The following is a 25,288-nucleotide window of genomic DNA, read 5'->3' on the forward strand; positions in this document are numbered from 1 at the left end:
ACAACATGTATAAATATATATATATATATATATATATATATATATATATATATATGTATGTATGTATGTATGTATGTATGTATGTATGTATGTATGTATATACATACATAGATACATATATATATGTATCTATGTATGTATATATATATATATATATACATAGATACATATATATATATGTATCTATATATATGTATGTGTATATATATATATGTATGTGTATATATATGTGTGTGTGTGTGTGTGTGTGTGTGTGTGTGTAATGCATGTTGCACAAGTGTGAATAAATAAAAATGTGATTCAAAATGGTCAGCTCTACCTTCTTTGTGATCATATATACATAGCATATACATAGCAATGCTAGTAGATAAGAGCAAGCTTCACTTTTAAATTTACAGAAATGACATTAAAAAAAAGTCCTGAATTATTGCATCAATTGTTCCTATGTAACAAGAATGGCATGCTTTCCCAGGGTAAAACTAGCCTTATGCACAATATTCTTATAAGGAAGACACTACTGTACAGCATCCAGAAACGTGTGGATACAATTATGCTCCATTAATACACACCCAGCCCAATATATGAGAGTGTTTCTCAAAGAAGAGGTACACAAGTTATGGACATTTCTCACAAGACAAATTTCGAAAGATCCGTCTTCGTTAAGAGGTGCCCAACAGCACCCCTTACTTTCTGTACCAAAAAAATGACAACAAAGATCAATCAATATACGGAATTCTTTATAACAGAAAGAAACGTCCACAACATTTGTCCCAAAAAATATATGATATGAAATTTATAAAAAAGGAAATAATAATAACAAGAGCAAGATTCTCCATAAACCTCCTTTTATTTATAGTTCTTGGTCAAAAGCACTTGAGAAAAGCGCTTTAAAACTCACTTATAGCTTTTTAATAATAAAATCTCTTCTCTTTTTAGTATTTAAAAAGCTTTTAATCTTTTGTATTCCAAAAGCTAGTCACATCATTCCAAGCTTGTAAGGTAGCCTTGCGCTGTTGTCTTTGAAGGCAATGAAGTGTTAGGGTTAGGGTTTACAAGAGCTTCAAGCAGGCGTGGAAACCAAGAGAGAGAGAGAACACGACTTTTGTCTATTGCTTGATGAAAAAAGTGAAGTACAATAGCCACATAATAGTGACCCTAAAGATAAGTGTTCACATGTCCGGCCATAAAATGTGCCGGGTGGACCAAAACACTTATAAACTGTATATAAGTGAAACTGAGCTAAACTGGGGGAAAAAACCTCCACTAACTGAAGTAAAAACTGCCCCAGTAATCTACTGATGATCACTAGCACTCCTCTCGGTGCATACACAGCATAAAACCCAACAAACCCCCTTGGAGTGATATGTGATCACTGTACATCATCCACCAAAAGGAAACAAATTCAAAGCATTGCGGAATGCTTCAAATTTCGGACGTGGTAAGGCCTTGGTGAAGATGTCTGCCACATTCTGATCTGTAGGACAGTAGATCAGACTGATATCTCCTGCCTGGAGTCTCTCCCGAACAAAATGATAGTGAATCTCAATGTGTTTCGTGCGAGCATGAAACACAGGATTCCTGGCCACAGCAATGGCACTCTGATTATCAGTATAGATAGGTGTAGGCTCCTCCACTGAAATATCCATATCAGTCATGAGACGACGCAGCCAAACACACTCAACAGTAGTAGTGTAGGCTGCTCTGTACTCTGCCTCACAAGACGAAGTGGCCACTGTGGTCTGTTTCTTGCTTAGCCAAGAAATGCATGAAGAGCCAAGAAAGAAACAATTTCCACTAGTGGAATGTCTGGTATCAAAATCACCAGCCCAATCTGAATCACTGTAAGCGTATAACTGCATGTCACCCCCCTCAGGATAAAGCAATCCAAGAGACAAGGTACCCTGCAAATAACGGAATACACGCTTCACAGCTTGCCAATGTGACAACCGCGGGCTGTGCATGAATCTGCTCAACTGAGAGACTGCATACTGAATATCTGGCCTTGTATTACACAAGTAAATAAGGCACCCAACAGCCTGAGCATATGTAGTGGCATCAAAGGAAACACTGTCATCTTGTAGTGACAGTTTCATCCCAGGCTCCATAGGAGTACTAATAGGCTTGCAATCCTGAAATTTAAACTTCTCCAGAAGTTTAGCAACATAGCATGATTGCAACAACCCAATGCCTCTGTTATCCTGCACAAACTGTATGCCCAAATAGTAATGTACAAGGCCCAAGTCAGACATGTCAAATGTCTGTTGGAGTATCTCCTTAAAAGCTGCAATTTTGTCATCATTTGATCCCATGAGCAAGAGATCATCCACATAAAGACTGATGACCAGCAGATCTGTCTCTTCTTTCTTTACATACAGAGTGGCCTCTGATGGACTGTTCACAAATCCCTGAGTGAGTAGAAAAGCATCTATTTTTGCATACCAAGCTCGTGGAGCTTGTTTCAAACCATACAAGGCCTTTTTCAGCCTGCAAACTTTCCCCTCATGACCATGTTCTGCAAAACCCATGGGCTGAAATACATAAACTTCCTCCTCGAGGTCCCCATGTAGAAATGCAGTCTTTATGTCCAACTGGTGAACAATCCAACCACGATGTGCAGCCAATGCAATGACACACCCACGTGTCGACATACGGGATGTAGGAGCAAATGTCTCCTCATAATCAATGCCCTTCTTCTGTGCATAGCCCTTTGCAACTAGACGGGCTTTGTACCTGTCAATGGATCCATCTATAGACCCATTTAGTACCAATTGCCTTCTTGCCTTTGGGCAGATCAACCAAATCCCATGTTTGATTCCTTTTAATAGAATCAAGCTCATCCTGCATGGCTTTGTTCCAATGCACATTATCTCGTGCATCCACAAATGAATTAGGCTCATCATCATCCTGTAAACTGGCTGCCATAACCAGATTCAAATCCATGATGTGTGCATGCTCATTGGTCCTTGTCTCCCTACGAGTACGACCAGCAAGAGGACCCTCTAAATGGCTGTCCTGTAATGTCCTCAAATACCATCTAGGTATATGTCTGACCTGTGGTGCCTGCTGCCCCATATTGGTTCAGCTTCTGGCTCATTTGGCTGCTGAATTTCTGCACCACCTACATCATTTGCTGGCTGTCCTGTACCCTCATGAGTTGGATCACCAACTGTGGAATGAAACTCCATGGGTAGTAGACCTTCAAACACATCATTTTCAGCCTGATTTGCCTCATAACCAGCCATGGATATTTCTGATTTTTCATCAAAAATCACATCCCGACTAGTGAATATCTTCCTGGATAGTGGGTCATATAACCTGTAGCCCTTGCTCTCACGGCTATACCCAACAAAAATGCATTTTGTGGCTTTATCATCCAGCTTCCTCCTCAACTCTTTGGGTATGTGTGCATATGCAAGACACCCAAAGATACGAAAATGCGATACAGAAGGCTTGCGGCCATGCCAAGCCTCAAAAGGAGTAATAGAAACCAATGCCTTTGTGGGACATCGATTCAAAATATGACAAGCACACATGACTGCTTCCACCCAAAAGATATGTGGTAGCCTTTTTGCCTTCAGCATACATCTGGCCATCTCCATGAGTGACCGATTCTTCCTTTCTACAACCCCATTCTGCTGTGGAGTGTAAGGAGTAGTATAATGATGTTTTATACCTCTACTCCCAAGAAAGGAATTCAGCAAATGTGACATATATTCCCCCCCTCGGTCAGAACGGAGAGTCTTCACCTTGCATCCTGACTCTGTCTCAGCAAGTGCTACAAAGGCCAAAAATGCATCATATACCTGTGATTTCTGTGTCAAAGGATAGACCCAGTATATACGAGAGAAGTCATCAATAAATGTTGCAAAATAGAAGCAACCACCTAATGACTTCGTCTGCATGGGACCACAAAGATCACTGTGTATAAGTTGCAACTTTGCAGTTGCTCTTAGAGCCTGATCACGTGGGAAGGAAAACCTGTGCATTTTTCCCAAAATACATCCTTCACAAATGTGATCTGGAGGCTTCTCCATGAGAGGTAGATCTGTAAACATGTTATGTTGCTGCATAAGCATAAGACTACCAAAATTTACATGCCCCATGCGAGCATGCCATAACTCTGCATCAACCATAGCTGGAGTAAGAGTGAATGCATGATAAGCAGACTGATCCACTGGCTGAAATGCATCCAACTGATAAAGTCCATGACATAATGTACCAGTAAGCATCAAGGTCAAGGCATTAGCTTTGTCTCTGACCATGCATTTATCATCATCAAAGTGGACTTGCATACCACAATGTGCTAAAGAAGAAATGGACAACAAATTCTTCTTTATCCCTGGTACATATAAGGCATCTGTAAGGCAGAGAATGGAGCCATCAATGGCTGTGAGCTGAATCTCCCCAATGCCACGAACTGGATATGAAGCATTGTTGGCACACTGAACAGTTTTGCCAACAGGGGCAGGGCCAACATGACTAAACAAATCCCTGCGAGATGTGATATGCTTTGAGGCACCACTATCAAAATACCAAGTACATGCATGCTCTGTCAAACTGAGTGCCTGTGAAGACCAAGAGGCATCATAGCTGCATGTATAAAAACAGTAATCCCTGTTCTCAACAAAAGAAGCAGTCTCTGGAGGAGCTTTAGAAGCATCATTAACAGACATCCCAGCTTCCTTTGCCTTCTCTTTGGCAATCCTCTTCCTACATTCCGTGATGTAGTGACCTGGCTTCTTACAGTAATGACATTTGCCCTTCTTCTTGGGCTGTCCATCACTTTTCTTGGTATCCTGTGAAGAACCACCATCACCTGAATTTCGATTTGCACTCTTTGGCTGAGTTTTTCCTTTCCCCTTTTGACTTGTAGTAAATGCTTGTTCAGCATTTGTGTTCATATTCATATTCTTCCTCATTTGCTCCTCTTGTAGTAAGAGAGCAACAAGTTCCTGATACTTGAGGGGTTCAACAGCATTCCTCATGCTGAGGTTCAAAGAGGTATGAAAAGCCAAGTAAGATCTTGGCAAAGAGTGCAAGATGGTGGACACAAGCTGTGTCTCAGGAATAATCTCATCCACATTGATGAGTTGTTCTCTCAAATCCTGCAGCTTGTTTAAGTGGCTAGACATATCATCTCCTTCATTCATTTTCTGATTTTCCAGCTCTCTTTTCAAAAATGAGATCCTAGCCTCATTACGAGCAGCATACATCTGCTCCAAAGTCACCCATGCATTCTGTGAAGAGCCAGCTGAACGAATATGAGGTATAATGGACCTCTGTACTGACAATGCAATGAGTGACAAAGCTTGTGCATCCCTGGCATCCCATGTCTTTTGAGCATTTGTTCTTTGAACAGGCAATGGCTGTCCTGGAGCCTGTACCTGTTGTCCTCGTCCACAAGCACCCCCTTGGGGAGGAGTCTCTGGAGCCAATGGACCTGGACGTGGTTCATCACCACTAACAAAATCCCAAAGACCTTTTGCCACAAGCACATTTTTCAGCATAAAACTCCACAAGGAGTAGTTCGTGCCATCCAATTTGTCTTCCTTAGACAAATATGTGAATACATCACTTTGCTGTTGATTTGCCATTATGCTTACGCACAATGTTGTACCTGTTTATCAAAAAACCCAGTAGCAGAAACCCTGAAAATAACTGTACTCCATTGAATACAGTTCACCCAAATATGCCTGCACTCTCAATCCTTTGAATGTGCAGTTCAAAGCACCAATGACTGAGTAGAGCAGCAAATGGCGTACACAATGCCAAAATGCCCCAAAAATGCCCAAATTTGCTGCACCCAAACTGTGCAAAAAACCTGTATAGTTCTTTGCTAGAAAATCTGCCTGTTGTGCCTGTATATTTTCACAGAGAAAATAAAAATGCCCAATATTTAAAACTTGCAATGCTTACCACAGTGTGATGTTAGCAGGTACAAGTTGACTTCAATGCGAATAGACTGCAGGTACAGTTGAAGTACAATGAATGTACTCTTACGAAGCACTGTATTGAACAATGCGAACAGGTACTGTGTAGGTCTGGTCAAAGCAGGTACAGTGTTGAAACTTCAGTCGAATGTACAGAAAGTACAGTCGACTGGTACAACAGAAGGTACGCAGCACTGAATGCTGCACGGTTCTCTGCGCAGGTGACAGTTGGCGTTGACAGGCACGGACGTACGTAGCAGGTACAGCAACGTTGACAGGCGCAGTCTATCGAAGCTGATACACGTGCGCTGACAGTACGGAAGCAAGTCGAGGCCTGTTGCAGCAGTCGACTGAGTACACTAAGGCGACCAGCGTTGACAAGAGCAGGACGTCCAGCGTTGAGGCGACCAGGTACAGATGCTGACGGCTGTGAACAGTTACGGCAGGCTGCAGGCGGCGCACAGGTGTACGGGCAGGTACAGTAAGGCGACGCTGACTGTACGGAAGCACCTATCTGCTGCGCAGAGCTGGAACAGTACGGGCAGCAGAGTTGTACGGCGAACTGGTACGGACAAGTACTTATGTACGGGCTGGACAGAAACTGAAGGCTACTGTGTACTGCAATGGCAAGCCTTCACTGCTCTGATACCAAATGAAGGCAATGAAGTGTTAGGGTTAGGGTTTACAGGAGCTTCACGCAGGCGTGGAAACCAACAGAGAGAGAGAACACGACTTTTGTCTATTGCTTGATGAAAAAAGTGAAGTACAATAGCCACATAATAGTGACCCTAAAGATAAGTGTTCACATGTCCAGCCATAAAATGTGCCGGGTGGACCAAAACACTTATAAACTGCATATAAGTGAAACTGAGCTAAACTGGGGGAAAAAACCTCCACTAACTGAAGTAAAAACTGCCCCAGTAATCTACTGATGATCACTAGCACTCCTCTGGGTGCATACACAGCATAAAACCCAACAGTCTTGCCATGTGGCAATGCAACGTCAGCATTGCCACATCACTTTTTCCCCCCCTTTTTTTGGGGGGGGGGAGGGGGGGCGCACGGGGCCGCAGGTTGCGTTGTGTTTTTGCATGTCAGCAACCTGTATTTTGATGCTTTGGTGATAGCTCTCAACCCAAGACCTCCTGGTCCTAGGCGAACACCTTCACCACTTGGGCTATTACCTCATTGGTTTTTGAGCTTTTTCTTTGCTTGTAGCTTTCCCCATTTTTTAATCTAAAAACCCATCAAATATGTTTAGTAAAAAAACACCTACTTTTTCACTTCCCCCAAAAAAATTCGAAGCTTTTTCGTATAAAAAACGGCATGTTGGTTCTCTTGCGCATAGATAACACCTTAATCCAAGGGACCCCTAACCCCACTGGATTGGTCCCTAATCTCTAGGTTAGTGTCCAGGTACATAACAATCAGCCCATTGGCCTTGTGGTTCTTGGTAAGGAAAATAAAGTTTACAGATTAAAGAAAGCATTGTATGGTTTGAAACAAGCTCCCCAAGCTTGGTATGAGAAAATACATGCATATTTGGAGAGCCAAGGCTTTCAAAATAGTCCAACTGAGAGCACAATTTATGTCAAGAAAATTCAGATTTGGTGGTCATCATTTTTTGTATGTAAATGCCATGTTGCTTACAAGACTAAAGAGAAGAAAATTACATTCGAGACGCTAGCTTTGGGATCTTCGCACTATTATTTGGGCATCCAGTTTATATAGCAAGGTGATGGCATTGTTATGTTGCAGTCAAAGTACATAAGAGGGAATAGGGCTGCTCAAGAGGCTCAATTTGGAAGATTATAAGACTATTTCTACTTCAGTAGAACCTGGTTCTAGGCTTAGAACTTATGATTCAGGTGAGCCTTTTGATTCCATGGCTTACAATCAAGCTGTTGGGTGCCTAATTTACTTGTACAGCACATGGCCAGACATTCAGTTTGGGGTGTCTTTGGTACGCAAGTTTATGCACGGCCCAAGGACAAAACATTGGCAAGTTGTAAAGCGCATTTTCAGGTACCTCCAAGGGACTCAGTCCCTTGGAGTATTTTATGCTACGGGGTGATCTTCAGCTCTGCGCTTACAGTGATTCCATGTAATTGCCCCAAAAAGGGTTGAGCACAATCTTGACACACACTTAAACTATTAATGCTATTAAACAAGATGAAATGGCACAAAACCGAATAAGATGGTAATGCTGAAATTCAAATGACATTGCAATAGGGCCAGAAAGGGCTGACCCCCTTGTAATATGATTGTATTATCAAGTATTCCTCAAGATACACGCTTCATGGACATCACATACCATATTTCCAATGACATTCATGCAACGAAAACATTTTGCAAACATGTTTCGTCGAAGTCGGGATTGATTCCACAGCTTTTGTTGCAAAGAACCTCAATCCCCAATCCCCAGTGTCTTGCCACAAGCAACTATGCTCCACTGGCATCCATACACAAGCATGTGTGTGCCAGGCTGAGAAATAGGAGACCTTAATGGTGAAGCACGTGGATGTAGAGTAAGTTAAGTGAACTTGAAGAAGCTCTTACCATTGAATTTGCTGAATTTTGAAAGAAGATTTTGGTCAAATTGTCGGCGATAGAAATGCTCAAAAGCATTTTTAGCAGGTACATATCCAAGATATAGCAGCTGAAAAGGAGTCGCAAGCGCTGGACAGCAGTGCTGTGGGCGCCAACGGCTGAGCATCTATAGAGGCCGCTTACCCATCTCGGAGAGAGAGAGAGAGAGAGGGAGAGAGGGAGAGAGACTGTAGTGAGAGTAAGCGAGAGAGAAAGATACACGACTCAAAGAGGGTTTAATTAATTGATAAAATGAAGCACAAGCCTTTGAATATATAGGCCTTTCCCAATACCAAACCATTTGACCTTATTTAATGCATGCTTATCCACTTCCTAAGAGGTGGTTCACACGCAACTATTGGAGAGCTCGCTGTAGGCGAGTCCATTGAGGGTACCCTCGCCCCGCCAGGAGAGTCCATCTAGAGCATCTGGATTGATATCGTGCATACCCTCCGTGGACAGTGGGGGAAGCTTCAAGGTGGCTCCAACCGTATGCAGAAGCGCCACAAGGCCTTCTTGAGGATTTGGCACCATGGTCCCTTTCTCACTGACAGTGGTGGTGAGCCCACTTGGCACTATAGACCACCTCTGTGGTTGTTCCCCCCCACCTCAAGTTGTATGAGATAGCCTTCTCCTCCCAGAGCAGCCAGCCGGAGGAGAAGAGCATCCTTCCCCCTTTTCAGTTTTCTTGATTCTCGCTCCCCTCTATGGAGTGAGTTTGAACTTTGTACTTAACCATTATGGCTGTTTTGCTCGGCAACTAATAGAAGGATCTCTTTCACATTTTTTTTAATTTTTAATTTAATTTTTAATGGTCTTTGGCTGCTATGTTTCCTAGTCAAATTGGTTGCTGGGTAAAAGTATAGTCCTTCACAAAAGGGAAACCAGGTCTTCTCTGTAATCAAATATACATGTTTATGGGAAGTGTGGAACTCTAGAAATCAGCTGTTATATGGGGCTTCATCAAATCAAGGAATCAGCATAGAAATCCTTACTTGCCATGTTATGGCTAACATATGGTGTTTAATGCAGGTGAACAACTGGAACTCTCAGGCTTTCCGAATCATTGTAGCAAGGGTCAATGAAGGCTGAAGAGCGGATGATGTCCATTTGGTGGCTCTCATTTTTGTTGATGATTTTTGTTTACTTTTAAAGTCCAGAAACTATGGTGTTGGCGAGCCAGTGGCCCTTGATTTCTTTTCAGTGTATGTTTTATTTTGTGGGTAATTGTTTAGAGAATATCTGTATCTTTGTGTAGGGCTGCCAGGTTGTTATGTTTTCTTCCGGACTACATAATATATACAAAAAGTACTTAAAAAAAAAAAACTTTTTGCTACTTACTAGAATTGCCAATTCTTCGCGAATTATAATTGGACTCTTATCATTCTTTTGTGATTTTTTTTTTGGGACATGATACTAGACATGTCACGCAATATGTACTTTATGTTTCGTCATGAATAATCATTTTGTTTTGGCCATGAACATTTAATGTTTGGGGCTGTTTGAGCACTCAGTTTGGCACCATTTTTGGTCTAAAAGGCTATGTAAACAGCATACTCTTCTTGGCTATGATGAAGAGGGAGAGGGAGGGGGAGGGGGAAAAAATATTTTTAAAGTGAATTTCAAAAGTGATCTCTAAGCCAAAAGAAAAACTTAGACCTCCATTTACACAGGCCAATAAAAATGTGATAAAGCATTTATCAAAACTAGTGTCAAAATGAAACTTTGATACCAAAAAAAGACACGAACCTCCTTATCGATAACATATCTACTCCCAGCTCTCTCGGGGGCATTGAAGCTAATTTCTTCGACTACTCTCTCGATAACCTACATGATAGTTGGATGCATCCATATAAGCAGATAAAGCAGACATATGGAAGGTTCTCAATTTTACTCATGACTTGCTTACTGTGTGTAACCTTCGTGCCCCAATGTTGTCCACAAACCTGTTTACCTGGATCACAAGGAAGCAGCCTTATTGTTGATAAATTGTACGATATAAACCCCCCAAAAATGTGCCTTGCTGACATGAAAAAAGCCCAGCTTTTAATTACTATATTGATGTGCCCTGTGCACACATGCATGAATCATCTAGATTGTGACATGACGACATTCAATTCCTTGGCAAGGGACACATCTGGATTGGCCACCCTTGCAAATAGAATCGACATGATGACATTCAATTCCTTGGCAAGAGACGCATTTGGATTGGCCACCCTTGCAAATAGAATCCAACAGCTGAGCCCCATTGCAGTATACTTCGCCAATGCACATGCATACTTCGTGCCCAACTGTGATGTGCTGGCCTCCATGGTTGGCTTTCCAATGACCATCCACTCCCCGGTCTGCCAAAGGTGTACCACGAACCTCTCCTGGTCACTGGTCATGCTATTTATAGCCTCATAACTGCTCAAGTTGGCCCAAAAATAAAACATCTTAAAAATCACTTAATGTGTACATACTGAGCTAAATAGGTATCCAATCCTTGGCGGTTTACACATGCTTAGGCTGCCCAAAACTTGTATTATATCCAAGTGTTACCAAATTAATTGGTGCACATGATGTGGACCCACCAGAAGAAATTTTGCAATCCTTCTGCTATGATCGCATCAATTGGGCCTTCCTCAAGGGCACTATGATTCCGCACCCAAATGGGTGAGGGCATGGCCCTTTCACTCTAGCCACGTCCTCGTTCAAGGTGCGTAGGGAAAGCACTTTCCCATCTCCTTGTCGATCTGTCAGGGCTGTCTCATGGCCCCTTTTCTCTTTATTTTTGTGGCACAGGCCATATGCAACTCCTTGAGGATGGAGGAAACATTTACAGGGCCTTGGTCGAGCCACCTAAACCTTGGAGAAGCTCCTAGGCTCCAAGTTCACAAAGGACACTGCAATTTACCTTGCCAGCAATGAGGACAACCGGAAAAAATTTTCCCATTATGCTGAAGGAGTTTTGCCTCGCCTCCAAGAGGGCTAAAACCAGGTGGCATAAATCCTCCAGATTCTCGGTAGGCCCCTCTCCCACCTTGACTTGGTGACCAGTTGAGGTTCCCCTAAGGTACCCGGTACCCCTATGAAAGACCTTGGATTACCAGGTGGCGGCATTGACATCTCCCTGCAGCAGCAGATAGAACCCCTCTTGAGGATCTGGCAGAAGCTACTGCATTAGAGCTCCGGCACTCCACACAATTGTCCTTGGTGGAGCAAGTGGTGGTGGCCATTTTAGTGCTCCTGGCCACCATGTCACATGTGGTACATTACCTTCTGCTAAGCCTTCTCTAGACCATACATTGGCCAAGTCCAACAACTCATTGGTAACTATCTTTGTGCAATAGAAGACAACCGAGCCTCCCTATAAAGGTTGGCTCCACATCATGGATCCAGTGGTCCACAGCAAATCCTTCTTGGACAAATGCAACGTCTGCAGCCTTCAACCCAATAGGGAGCCGTGGAGGGATTTCCTGCTCTCCCGTGTTGCAACTTCTCATTGTGGTCCTTGGTCTCCAGGCACCCGCCGGATTTTCTTAGAGGCCAAGCAGAGTGTCTTACGAGTTTGAAAGGAGGAAGGAACCTTATCCTCAACCTCGACTCGGCCATCCCTCCCCCGAGTGGCAGACCCCCCTAGCCTCCCCTCCATCCCAGTGTGGGTGGCAATGATCTCGTGGCACAATATCCCCCTCACAATTTTTGGCATCCAAGGGATTGCCTTCCCATAGTTGCCAGATGTTTTAGAATGGCTCGAATAAAACATTTCAAACAGGTTTCACATGTTTATGAAATGTTTTGTTTTGTTTTTTTGTTCTTTTTTTTCCCCCCCCTTTTTTTTTTGTTGGGGGGGGGGGGGGGGGAACTGTTTTGACTCAAGTATAAGCAAAGAAAAGCAGAAATCGCACATTTACTTTTAAAAAAAAAGAAAAAATGACTCCAAAAACATGCACTATGAATCGCAAACCCCAATAAAGCTGAATTTATTCACGGTTCATGAATGACGACTCTGGAAATACACAAGGCGCTCCAATCCCACAGTGAAGACATTGTTTCGCTTCTTTGTGTGGAATAGAGCCTGGTCCCCCATCCAGGCACCTGAGTATTTACATTTGGCTAACCCAAAGCTTTCCACGTTGCCCATGCTTGGTTCAGCCCTGCCTCGTGCATGCAAATGCATGTTCCTCGTGTCCATTTTGCTGCCCAGACATTGACTATTGAGTCCTACACTTGGTAACACTATTCAAACACTGACTTGACTATGTCCGGAGCTTGATTCTTGGCCAATAAGTGTCCTTGACGTTTGTACAATTGATAGTGGGTTGCATTCTTTATGCGGGACAACGCACGACTTGACACCTCCTAGACCTAGACCGAGATAGCAACTGGCAGCCTGTCCACGGACGAGTGGCTTGCTTCCACGGACAAGTGGCTTGCTTGCACATTGCTCATCTAAAAGGTAACTTTTTAAGATCCAAAATTATCACATAGAGCATGCTAAAAATGTGATGTAAACTTTGTATCTCTATCCGAAACTATGGTTCTAGTAGGCAGACGCAAATGGGATAACAACCCATGCTGAATGAACAAACTAGATACATTCTCAACAGTAACATTGGCCTTGCAAGGAATTAACATAACAAACCTACCAACCCTATCTATGATAGTGAAGCAAGCTGTATTTCTATTGCATGCACTAGGGGGGAGGTTCGTGTTGAAGTCCACAGATATGTCTTGGAATGGTCCTTCTGGAATTGGCAGAGGTTGCAAGCTTGCCATGGGGTACTTATACCTTCTGGCATACCAAACAATGTGCCATGTAAGTGAACACATACCTCTCCATTTTTGGCCAATAAAATGCTGCTTGAGTTTCTTCTATGTACTATTTATGTTGTAATGACCACTGATGATGGCTTCAAGTCCCCCATCAGGCGCCCTAGGTGCCCTCTGTCTAGATGGGGAGACTGATCTTGATGACTTCAATGCACCGCGCCTGCCAGATAAACCAAGCGGTGATGGTGCTTATAAGCGTCTGTCAGTGTGTGTGGGGCCTCTAGGGAACTAGAGGAGCCGTTGTGGCAGTGGTAGTGGAGATCTTGAATTGAGTGGCATGAAGCACGAGACCCTCACCATCCTTCTCATCGAGAGGAGCGCCTGCCCTGCAATTGTGGCACACGAGATGGTCTCTTAAGTGCCCACTCGAAAGGTCCCCAGGTCCAAAGTGAACAAGCACAAATTATGCCATGACACCTATTGCGCCTTTAGATAGTCTAAAGGCAATGATGCTGAGACTTTTGAGGAGCAACACACTAGCCACATGCAGCAGAGTGGCTGGCTATGGCGAGCGAGATGCCCACTCCTAGACATCTATGGGCAACTAGCCATAAGAAGAGTGAGATCTTCCTTGATCGAAAGATCTCTTAAGAGTCTCATCCAGAAGTCAGATTGGAAGAGGAACTGTAGCTGTGAAAAGGTTGCAGCCTACAGCCTTAGCTCTACTTCTTCAACCTTTCTCCTGAGTGGATCGGGAAGCCATAGGAGTGATGCCAATTCCATGCAATGGGATCCACAGTCCAAGCTGTGTCATGGAGCAGGCAAAGCTTGGATGTGACGGGCCCGATTGGCCATAACGGCTGGCATATATTCTGAGGCTAGACTTATACCCAGGGTGGTCCGAGAAGGGCGCACATGGAATAAATCACTTGTACGTTTATTGATGTGGGAAAATGTGAAAGCCTATATTTAACTATAATTCTTAACATGTTCTATTATTAGCCCTTTGCCAACATAAGTGAGTTATTGGCTCATAAGTGCACATCTCTTGTAGGGGGGTTGAGACCCAAGCAAGGCCTAGACCTTGATTTCTAGTTGCACACCTTGGAAGGGTAGGCTATGGTGGTATGGGACACTGTGGCTAGGTAATGAGCGTGGTCATGGTGTTGGCACGCTGGAATGTGGAGGCCTGGTCTGAGGTAACTCCACTCGGGCAAGGTGGGTCTGCAGCAGCCCGAGGTGGGTCCACGGGATCCACTATATTGTATGGGTGTCCTCCTCCTCGTGTCCAGAAGAAGATGGTGATGGTTGGTTGGCGAGGGAGGGGTTGGGGTGGCTGGGGCCGAAGCTCTCTCAAGAAAGTGTCCCTGTGTCTACAAAGCTTGAGCAGGAAGAACCCTAGGCAGCGTTGGTCCGGGAAGTCAATGATCACGGAAAGTGGACCAAATCCCTCGTGGAACAGACAATGAAACCTCCCTTGTATACTAGGGAGGGACATATGTAGTGCTCCTCTCTCTCAACCTTGGTGTGGCATAATCGGCAGATCCTCTCCTCCTTGGGTCTCCATATGAGCTCCTCACCTCTGAAGATGCACTCAGTTCTCCTTATCTCCACTTTGAAGACGCGCTCAGCTCTCCTTGTCTCCACTCTGAGGTGGTGGGATGAAACACGTATCTAGCCAATCACAACATGTGAACACTCAAGAAGCCCGACTGTTGGATGAATCCATTATTGGTTAGCCAAAGGATGAATTGCAATCCACGTGGCAATGGGACATGTGAACACTCAGGAAGCCCAACTGTTGGATAAATTCGTTCTCGGTCAGCCAAAGGAAGTGATCTCTGTAGAAGTGCATCTTCGGTGGGAGCTCTAAAGGTGTGATCTATGTGGAGTGGGTGTAGAGGCTGAGAAGATCTGACCGGATAACCTAGTTGTTGTCCTCACGAAAGAGCTGGAGAAAAGGGGCATCCACACTGTACTAAAGGGGCAGGAAGCCATCCATTCGAAGCCCATATCCTGAGAACCAAGTGGAAACATTGGCATACCATATTCCAGGGTGGCCCTCAAGTGCTAGCTGTCTCAAGACTCCAGGGCAAGCCTCAGGTACCTCTGGGGATCCATGTGCCTGATGCGATGGAGGTATGAGTGTTTGGAAGAGTGTATCCACTGCTATCGGGGTTGCAGCAAACTCTGCCTAGATAATGTGGTGTGGGATTGATGGTTTGCTATGGATCATACGGGAGAACATCATGACCTCCGGCCTCTCAACTCGTTGCCAAAATCTCATTGGATAAATATGGCCCCCAGATTGCTGCTCCACACATCAAGGTTGGTGTGATGAGGGTGTCAAAAAGCCAACCCTTTGTTCTGGGATCTTGGAAATGTGCCTTGATGCACTGCTACTGAAGTAACCTCGAGGCTGCATAACCCCGTGCTACTTTGGCATGGGCTGCAAGAACCATCGTGAAGCGTGGGCCACTAAAAGTGACCAAGGTAGACATAGGAGGAGACAATCTCCACAGGAACCCTTGTGTATGTGAAGCTCAATTTGGATGTGAAGGGGTGGGAGGTATTGAAGACCATTACCTTGGTTTTACCAAGGTTAACAGTGAGGTCCTGTTGAGTGCAAAAATCCTGTAAGGCATCCAAATATCTCTGAAGCCCCTCGGCTGAATTTAAAAGGAGGACGATGTCATTTGCATGAAGTAGTAGGGGGATCTATATGCCTGCAAGTGTGGGACTAGAGCCTAATTTGTCAATGAAGCTCGAGATTTCATCAATGTGGAGGCTAAAAAGAGTGGGTGATAGAGAGAAACCTTGTTTCCCAATAGTGCTAGAAATCTGCTGTGATGTATCTCGGGGCTCTCACTTGTCTAGTGATGGACTCATCGAGGGTGATGATGCTCCAAACCATGTCAAATGGGACTCCCATCTCCTATAGACGTAGGAGGCGGGCTCAAGGTATAGTATCAAAAGCTTTGCGGAAACCCACAAAGCATCAGTAAATCCTCTGATGTCATGCTCTGCCCTCATTGATGATGGCACGGAGGGTGAAGATGTGGTCAAGGGTAGGGTAGCTCCTGTGAAAGCCTGCCTGTCTTGAGGCTCTGCATCTGTGTCTCTCTACAGATGAATTGAGCTCCTCCTCTAGCGCCAATCCATAAAGTTGGGCAATATGTGGCCAATCACGATACTTGTTAGGATCAAGAAGATTTCCGGCTGTGAGGATGGGGGTGGTGGTGTGGGGTGACCAAGAGGTGGAAATTCGTCACAAAGGGCTCGCATTGAACATGTAGGGTAGTAGGGGCGCCTGGGTATCATCAGCATGTGAGCTGTACTTGGCAGTGAGTCGCTCTTGATTGTGGGTCCGCCCATTATGTATTCTACGGATGGCTTTGAGGACCATGATCTTTGTGAAGAAGGTGGAGGTGGTGGGGGCAAGGTGGATGATGGGGGATATGGAGGGAGTCTGCATAGGAGTGCCATGTGTCCGGGCAAGTGATAGGTGTGGGGGGCGATGTTCTCGGAGTTTCCTCCAAGCCTCTTTGCAGTTCGGCCTTAAGAAGAGTCGGCATAATTCATCCTCTTTCCGAGCGCAGAACTCCCATTTCTTGTGTTGGGTTAGGCATTGAGAAATCTGTTGCACTTGGCACTTTGTGATCTTCCCAATTCGTACCTTATGCTTAAGAGACGAGAGCGTGTGGCTCAACATTTGTCATCATACAACTAGTTTTTGGGCATGGAACACAAGGTGGCTTGGCGGTAGCCTGTCGCGTGGAGATGAAAGAAGTGGTGGAAGATGTGTGGAGAAAAGTGGTGCGCAATGATGTGAGGGGGTGGGTAGGGGGACAGTAGCATCCACATCATGGAGGTCGTGGTAGATGTGATCGGAGTAAACAAGGTTGAGCTCATGATCAAAATGGAAGTGGGTGTAATGTGAGATGGGGGGTGCTAGTGGGGGGACGGGTGGTGTGCAAGTAAGAGTGAAAGAGAGGTAGGCATGGTCGGCTTCAAAGGAGGATGGTGGGATGAAGAAGTCGGGGAGGTGGTGTGCCAAAGCCGGAGATCCCACCATCAAGTAGTCCATGGTGCTCGTACCTCCTGAGTAAGGGAAGGAGATGATGGTGTCGGAGGAGGGCCATGGGAACATCCCGTTATAGATAACAAGACCATGCTAGCTCCTAGCTCTAGATAATATCTCCCATACGCCGTGACCTCCTCACAGTCATGTGATGATCTCTGTAACTTCATGCCAATGATGTCTAGCTCCTGTGGTCTGATAGGATTCCAGATCAAGTAGTGGGACCCATCCTAGTGTTGAAGTCCCTAATCACGACTTTCCCTGGCCGTGAGAACTCCATAATATCCCCATATAATGGTAAAATATGGTGACTAGGCCTGTTGAGCGGCATAAGGGAAGTGCTTCAGTGCAAAACAACACACAACAATGTGGATGATTGTCCCAATAAGCTGTAGCCATACCTAAGGATAACGTGCATCCTCGTCCTTTCGAATGATGCTGAGAATCTGTCGGAGGTGGGGTCTAAAAAGGACAGCTACCCCACTCGAGCCACGTACTCCTGATGGGCAAGCCTCACCTCGGAAAGCTAACTCCCACTCAAACGGTAAACTCGACTAAATTCTCCATGGTACGAATGAGTGCAGCCATAGTACGAGAGAGATAATGAAGCTTAGAATTGTTGAAAGATGTAATCGTGGTGTTGTGTATGTGTGAAAGCACCCTAGAGGTGCAAGATATTGTGGTGACATAGGAATGCCACATGTAATATTGTATGATGTGTGAGTGTTGACCAAAAGAGTGGAAAAGGAGTTGCCACATGGATGATGATGTGTAAAGTGGGATAAGGCTAGAGGGCCTATATCATTGTATGGTTCATTGTGATATGCAAGGGAATAGAATTGAGTGTTGAGTGTGCAATCTCCCTCTCTCTCTCTCATGGAGTTCTTAGTGTGGTTTAATCCACCTTAATTATGTTGCTTAATCTATGTTTATCACCATGATCAATCCCATTTGTAGATTGTTAACATGGTATCAGAGCCAAATGGACTCTTGGTCATGGTGATTATTGTGTATATTAGCTTGCTTATGTGTTCATATGATTAAGCATTCTTTTCAGTTTATTATGAAAAAAAATTATGCACACTTATATTATCATTTGGATTTGCATTTGTGAGGATTTGAGAGAGATTTGGAGCTACCATTCTCAAGTTTGAGAGGAGATTTGCAACAAGGAGGTTGCATAGAAGCTGCCCAAGAGAGTTGCAAATGGAGTTTTGCAACATGGAGAGCTTGCTCATCATCAAGGAAGATTTCAGCATTATGAAGGCTATGGAGTCTTCATCATCGTCAAGGAGAAGTTGCCAAGAGAAGATATGCTGCTGATTATGCCTCAAGAAGGTTGGTTTTGTGAAGTTTTGCCTCAAAGTTTTGGGTTTGAGCATGGAAGAATGCTCTATGAAGGGTTGCTATGTATGAGATTTGTGTATCCCATGAATCTTGTGTGGAGGTGCATGCTTGTCAAGATGATGGCAAGTGAGATGGTGAACTCAATGGAGTTCACATGTGTGTGCATCAAGAAGAGGATGCACTTGTTGATGTTTGCTTATTGAAGGAGAGCAAAGAAGGGGATGGAAACCTTGGCAGTTTCCACATGTTTATGCACCTTGGTTCTTATGAGAAACCAAAATGGAGAAGCACCCTTGCATGGATGTTGGCATGAATATGGAAGAGCATGCTATATATATATGGAGTTCATATTGGAGCTCATGAAAGGCCATGTTGATGGCTATGGGAAAAACCTCAATGAGAGAGGTTTAGAAGAGGCAAAGAGACTGAAACTTGAATGGATGCATGCATATTTGGAGCTCAAATGGGAGCTCACAATGGCTGTATTGATGGCTATTAGAATCCAGCCTGAACGCAGGCTATCAGGAAAGTTGAAGCAAGCTTCCAATGGAAGCTTTGAGAAAAGCACATGCAAGCTTGCAGTCTTGGTAAATTGCAAGCGCCATCAGTAGAGGAGTTGATGGCAGCAAAACAGCTGTAGCAACAGACGGACAGCTATGGCTAGGATGAGCTGTAGAAAACCGGCAGCATAAAGATGAAGCACAAACACAGTTAAAGACAGAAGTAGAGAAGCACTAGAGTGATGGGGCTCTAGATGCTAATTTACGACTAGCAGACTTCAGGGCTAAAAGACGAAGCGCAGCTAAAGCAAAAACAGCAGCAGAGAAAGAAAGCAGGCACATTGAGAGGACGGCGAAAGTTGCAACAGATGAAGCTCTGACACCCTCTGGAGGAGATCAACAGCGTATGGAGCAGAGAGCTGAGTAGAGGTAGCCGAGGAGAGAAGCAGTCGAGAGGAAGGGTACCCGCCATAGCTGCTGTGTAGAAGCAGTCGAGAGGAAGGAGAAGAAGACACTGTGTATGTCAGGGAATCTGACGACTGCAGCAGACTCGGCTCATCGGCACACAGAAGCGCATTCAACGCGCAGTCGTGCAAGTCGTCAGCGGAGCCTGCACGATTTCAAAAAAAAAACATATTTCAAAGCTTTTTTAATGAAAGATTCAATATCTTTTTTTAAAGGTTTTAACCTTTAAAAAGATTCAATATCTTTTTTTAAAGGTTTTAACCTTAGAGCCATTTCCAGTTCAAAAGGCCTCATTTCAACGAGATTTCATCGTCTCGCCTCTTTTGGGGTGTGACATGATCTTAGGAATCCAGTGGTTTCGTCAATATGAGCTTATTCTCGATTGGGGACAGGACACTTTAACTATTTGTCAAGGTTTTCCTGAGCCCGTCATGATTCGTGGGGATAGAAGCATTCTTGGCATCCCATTGATTTCTCATCTCTAGGCCCGAGGAGCGACCCGTAAGGGAGCGGAAGGGGCACTACTTTATGTTCGTACTCAGGCAGCCTCTACCTCATCGATAGCAGCTATCTCATCTTCAGTCCCACAGTTAGCAGACCTCCTGTCTAGAAATCAGGACATTATGCTTAGGGACGATCTCTCGCCCAGTCTCCCCCCATCACATCTTGAGGACCATCATATCGATTTGGTCCCTGGATCAGAACCTCCTAGCAGGTTCCCTATCGTCTTTCCAAGACTTTAGAGGGCGAGCTAGAAAAGCAGTTCTCTGAGCTCCTCCGAGCCGAATTCGTTCGGCCTTCTTCCTCACCATTTGCTGCACCCATCCTATTCGTCCAAAAGAAGGACAAGTCTGCATGCCTTTGTGTAGACTACATGGCATTGAACAAACTCGCCATTAACAATAAGTTTCCTATGCCAGGAATTGAGTACATTTTGGAGCGTTTAGATGGTGCAAAAAGTTTCACTAAGATTGACCTCAAGAGTGGTTACCATCAGGTGCGCATTTTCGAAGCTGACATTCCAAAAACAACTTTCCGGACGGAGCGTGGTTACTACGAGTTCGTAGTCATGCCTTTTGGGCTTACCAATGCACCCGCAACTTTGAATAAAATGATGTCCAGTCCTCGTTGGTAAGTGTGTTTTCATATTTCTTGATGACATACTTGTCTTCTCAGCCACTGCAGAGTAGCATGAGAAAGATGTGGAGAAAGCATTGCAACTTTTGCGAGATAATGGGCTCTACATAAACGCCAAAACGTCTATCTTTGGCGTTAAAGAGGTTCAATACTCGGGCTATATCATCGGTTCCAATGGGATTCGATTGGACCCCTCAAAGGTTCAAGAGATCTTGGATTGGGACATCCCTCAGACCGCCCAAGAGATCTATTATTTCGTAGGTCTTTGCCAAGCCTACAACACTCATGTTCACTAGTTTTCCAACCTTACAGCACCTCTCACCGACTTGCTCAAGGGGGTGAAGACTCGTAGACAAAATGTCACAATCACAGGCAAGGCGCTTGATGCATTCCGTGCACTGCAGAAAGCTGCCTCAGAAGCGCCTGTTTTGAAGTTAGTATCTAGGGATGAACCTTTTGAAGTCATTACCGATGCCAGCAATGTAGCCATACGTGCAGTTCTCTAGGAGGACAATAGACCCGTGGCCCACTACAGTCGAAAGTTGGATGTCGCCGAAAAGAATTATTCGGTTTATGAGACAAAGAGCTTTTGGGTGTGACCACAGCGCTCAAACATTGGAAGCCTTTCCTTTATGGACATGTTTTCACAGTCAAAATAGACCACCAAGCACTTAAGTGGCTTCAAACCATGCCAAGTGCCCAGTGGAGTGATCGGCAAGCCAGATGGAGTCAGCTCTTCCAATAATTTGGAGGAATGATTGAGTCAATCCTTGGTAAGCATAACCCAGTTGGCAGATACTCTTAGTCGAAAGGCCAGCATCCAGGCACTGCAGGAGTCTACCATTCCAAAGTTTTCAAATAATGCCCTCCAAAAATGCGAGGTGAACTTGGAATCTTTGTCTGATGTAATGGTGCTAGGCAAAACACAAATAGGGTACCAATGTTTGAGAAAAAGACAGGCTACGTCCTCAGTTGTGGCCGTGTGCTTGCATGGAATGAGCATGCAGAACTTACTGAAGCAATCCACCATGGTTAAACACTGAGTGTTACGGGATCCAGCGGATGCTGGTAGAGACCCTACAAAGACCATAGAAATGTCGATGAAAGGTCCGTGGGATAGGCAAAGGTTGAAGTAACCCAGCCTTCTTTGTATGTGGAACCTTAACTTTTTGACAAATCTTACAGACTTGAACATGTGAATATACATCACGCCTCATTTTTGGCCAATAAAAGGATTGTTCCAGTTTCTCGAGGATACTGTTGATTCCTCTATGTTCTCCAACTAATAAGTCATGGGCATCATGGAGAAGAGCAGCTCGCTTTTTCCGAATGACACAGAGACAGTTCTTGTAGAACAACCAACCGTTCTGCACTTAGTAATGGCTAGGCTCAGAGGTGAGGGCCAAACTGTATTGAGTACCAAACTCGGGGGAGTTGACATACTGGTCTTTCATGCTATCTAAGTCTTTTTCAGTAATTTCGAGGATGGTAGACTCCGTTCATGCTATCTAAGTCTTTTTCAGTGATTTCACCAAGTTACAGTTGTCTAGTGCATTCCATCCACAAACAGACGGCCAGACAGAAATCTATAACCAATTGGTCTTTAATCTTCTCAAGTCATACTGTTATGACCAGCAGTCCAAATGGGAACATTATCTTCCATTGGTCCAAGCCATCATGAACGATACTCATTCATCCAGTGTCAGATGGACTCCGTATGAGGCAGCCTTTGGTCGTTGTTTCTCTTCTCTTTTGATGAGGTTGGTGTCTCCATCGCTCGATGCTAACAAAACAATGGAAGCATTTTCCGAAATCATTGAGTCCGTTAAAGACCGCTTGACTAAAGCACAGAAAGCTTATGGCAAATAGACAAAGAAGTCTAGACGAGATGTCCACTTCAAGGAAGGGAATCAGGTCTCTCTGCACATCATGAAACAAAGATTGAAACAAGTGGGCAAATGTTGTCCCAAGCTTTCTTTCCATAGTTTTGGACCTTTTCCAATAGTTAAAAGATAAGTGATGTCTCCATGAAGTTAAAGTTGCCTAGTTGTTCGACGATGCATGATGTTTTCCATGTTTCTTGGTTAAAACCATATGTTGGACTAGAAGTGTTTGATGTTTCAGACGTGGTAGACGAAGCAAAAGTCATTAAGCCTGAGCAGATCCTTCTTCATCGTTGGAAGCATGGTTCCGGTTGAAGAATACGTCAGTTCTACACGAAGTTCCGAGATTAAGGTACCCACGAAGCCGTTTGGCTAGACAAGGAGTTCTTTCAAGAGTACCCCTAGTTATTAACGGACTACTTGGAAGCCATGAACTTGCCGCCAAGCTAAGCAGGAGGGAATGTCACATGCACTTTGCACTGTAGTGCATGGTGACAAGATGGCTCATCATCATCAGTGCAACATTGTATAGTATTAGTACCCTTTAGGATGATATTTGTCGTACGCCGTGACCCCATTGTAATCCTTAGTCCAGGATATGTCAAGCACGAGCTACGTAGGTCATTCCTTAACCATAGTGAGTCAGTCAGTCAATCAAGTCCCTAAACCCACTTGGAGAGAATCATTCATGCATGTAGAGTCAGTAGAAACCTTAGGGTTTGCATTAGAAAGCACTATGCATATTACATATCATTCATCCATTGCAGAAGCCTTGAAATAGCATCTGGTATTTTTAGGATGTTTATTAGTATTTATCTGGCATTTTTTCCATATTTTACAGCATTTAATATCTTTATTTATCATAAACCAATCCTGTAGCTCTAGGGAGCCAACCGACCAGCCCTTAGTTAGTATAAATAGGCTTGCTTTGCACCATTCTTTCCATCATATCATAATTCAGCAATCAAGCATCAAGCGTTGGAGCCTTCAGCCTAAGGAGCATCAACGATTGACTATTCAGCAAATAGAACTCATCCAACACCAAGCGTTTTCAGCCATCAGCCTGTTGGAGCACTAACGCTTGGTCATCTAGGAGCATATCATCAAAACGCAGCAGATCCAGCAGCCAGCCAGCATCAGGGTTCCCTCAGCCTTGCGTTTTCAGTCTTGAACGAGTTTTCAGCATTGCATAGCATCAGCCTTTGCTACAGCCCCTTGGGTGAAGGTAACACGTATGCATTCATTCATTTTCAGCATTCATACATAGCTTAGAACAGTCCCAAACAGTCCATACCTCAGCCTCAGATTTGCAACCTTCTCTCATTCCATTGGGAAGAGTGCATAGGCTCGAGATCGGTCATTATTGGTGCTTCTAAGGCCGTGTACAATTCAGCCTGACTCTTGGTCCTCCGAGATCTTGTGTTTGGCTTATCGTCAGTCCAAAGTCATTCTCTTTAAAGTAATAAAGCAAATACTATTCCGGGGGGTAACGGGATAGGGGGCCTTTCAGTGGGTGACCCCATACGGTGTACAGTTTCTCTCTCTCTCTCTCTAAATCTCTTAAAGTTTGAAGTCATAAAAGTGGATTGCTAAACTCGCGAAACTCAAGATACAGAAGGCGGTGTGAGACTTGTGTGATAGGATCCTAAATTACGAATACTTCCGCTGCATGTTACAGAATGTGATGTGTGGGTACCTTGTCAAAAGCTTTTCACCTGTTGCTCAGTTCAAATTCTCTTCGTCGCCAATTACTTGGACCACATCCGTAGCACCAACTTGATTGCTTCTTCCCATTCCTCCACAACTACATCTTAAGATTTGCCTGTTGAAGCTGTACCAAATGCTGTAATGTCCCAAAAAATTGGGGGAAATGCCCCAATGCCAAGTAAATGTGTCTGTAATATCCAAAAATTAGGGAAAATGCCCCAATGCCAAGTAAATGTGCCTGTAGTACCCAAAATGCCTGCAAATAGTGCCAATTTCTGCAAAGTAGTGCCAATTTCTAGTGCAATTATGCACCAAATCTGCTGAAATCAATGCCAATGTTGCAATTGCAGACTCAATGGTGAAAAGCCCCAAAAATTAATGCAACTAATTTGCTAATTTTTAGCAATTTTAGGTCAAAATTTGCAAATCCCACAAACTTGAAATCTGTAAGGGATCTTGGAGTTGCAGTTGGGCAGATCTGAGATTTGGAGTTGCAGTTTGGGTAGATCTCAGATGCAGTTTGGGTAGATCTCAGATGCAGGTACTATACAGGCAGTGGGTTGTGAGGCGGCGCACAACAGTTCAACAGGGCGGCTCACAGAGGGGCACGAGCAGGCGGCGAACAGATCTGAAGCGCAGGTACAGTCGGCGGGAGGCGACGGGCGACGCTGGGCAACGAGTGTGGTGGCTCAAGTACAGTCGGTAGGAGGCGCAGGCAAACCGAATAGATTTGAGGCACAGGCGACAGTTCAAGTCAACGGGCGGCGCAAATCCAACAACATAGGGCGACGTAGATCGTGTAGATCTGAGGCAGTGTTGGCGGCTACTGTACAGTTGACGGGCAGCGGCAGGTCTGAGGGCCGCGGCAAGGCAACGGCGGTAGGGCAGCTGAGG

At 44.5% G+C, this 25,288-nt stretch overlaps 1 protein-coding gene across 2 annotated transcripts in view; it reads right to left on the reverse strand.

Annotated features, from left to right (window-relative positions):
- Positions 1-401: 401 nt before the first annotated feature.
- LOC147631032 (uncharacterized) overlaps positions 402-25,288 on the reverse strand; it is an 89,177-nt gene continuing 64,290 nt past the window's right edge. For both annotated transcript variants that reach the window (XM_086809363.1, XM_086809362.1), the window contains 3 exons: positions 10,429-10,473; positions 10,269-10,346; positions 402-690 (listed from right to left, as the gene is read on the reverse strand). In XM_086809363.1, the coding sequence (XP_086665489.1) occupies positions 628-690; positions 10,269-10,346; positions 10,429-10,473 (186 nt within the window). In that variant the 3' untranslated portion in view covers positions 402-627. The remainder of the gene's footprint in view (positions 691-10,268; positions 10,347-10,428; positions 10,474-25,288) is intronic.

The sequence above is a fragment of the Cibotium barometz genome, chromosome 15 (assembly GCF_041138505.1).
Source record: "Cibotium barometz isolate CiBa-2024 chromosome 15, ASM4113850v1, whole genome shotgun sequence".
Taxonomy (NCBI): domain Eukaryota; kingdom Viridiplantae; phylum Streptophyta; class Polypodiopsida; order Cyatheales; family Cibotiaceae; genus Cibotium; species Cibotium barometz.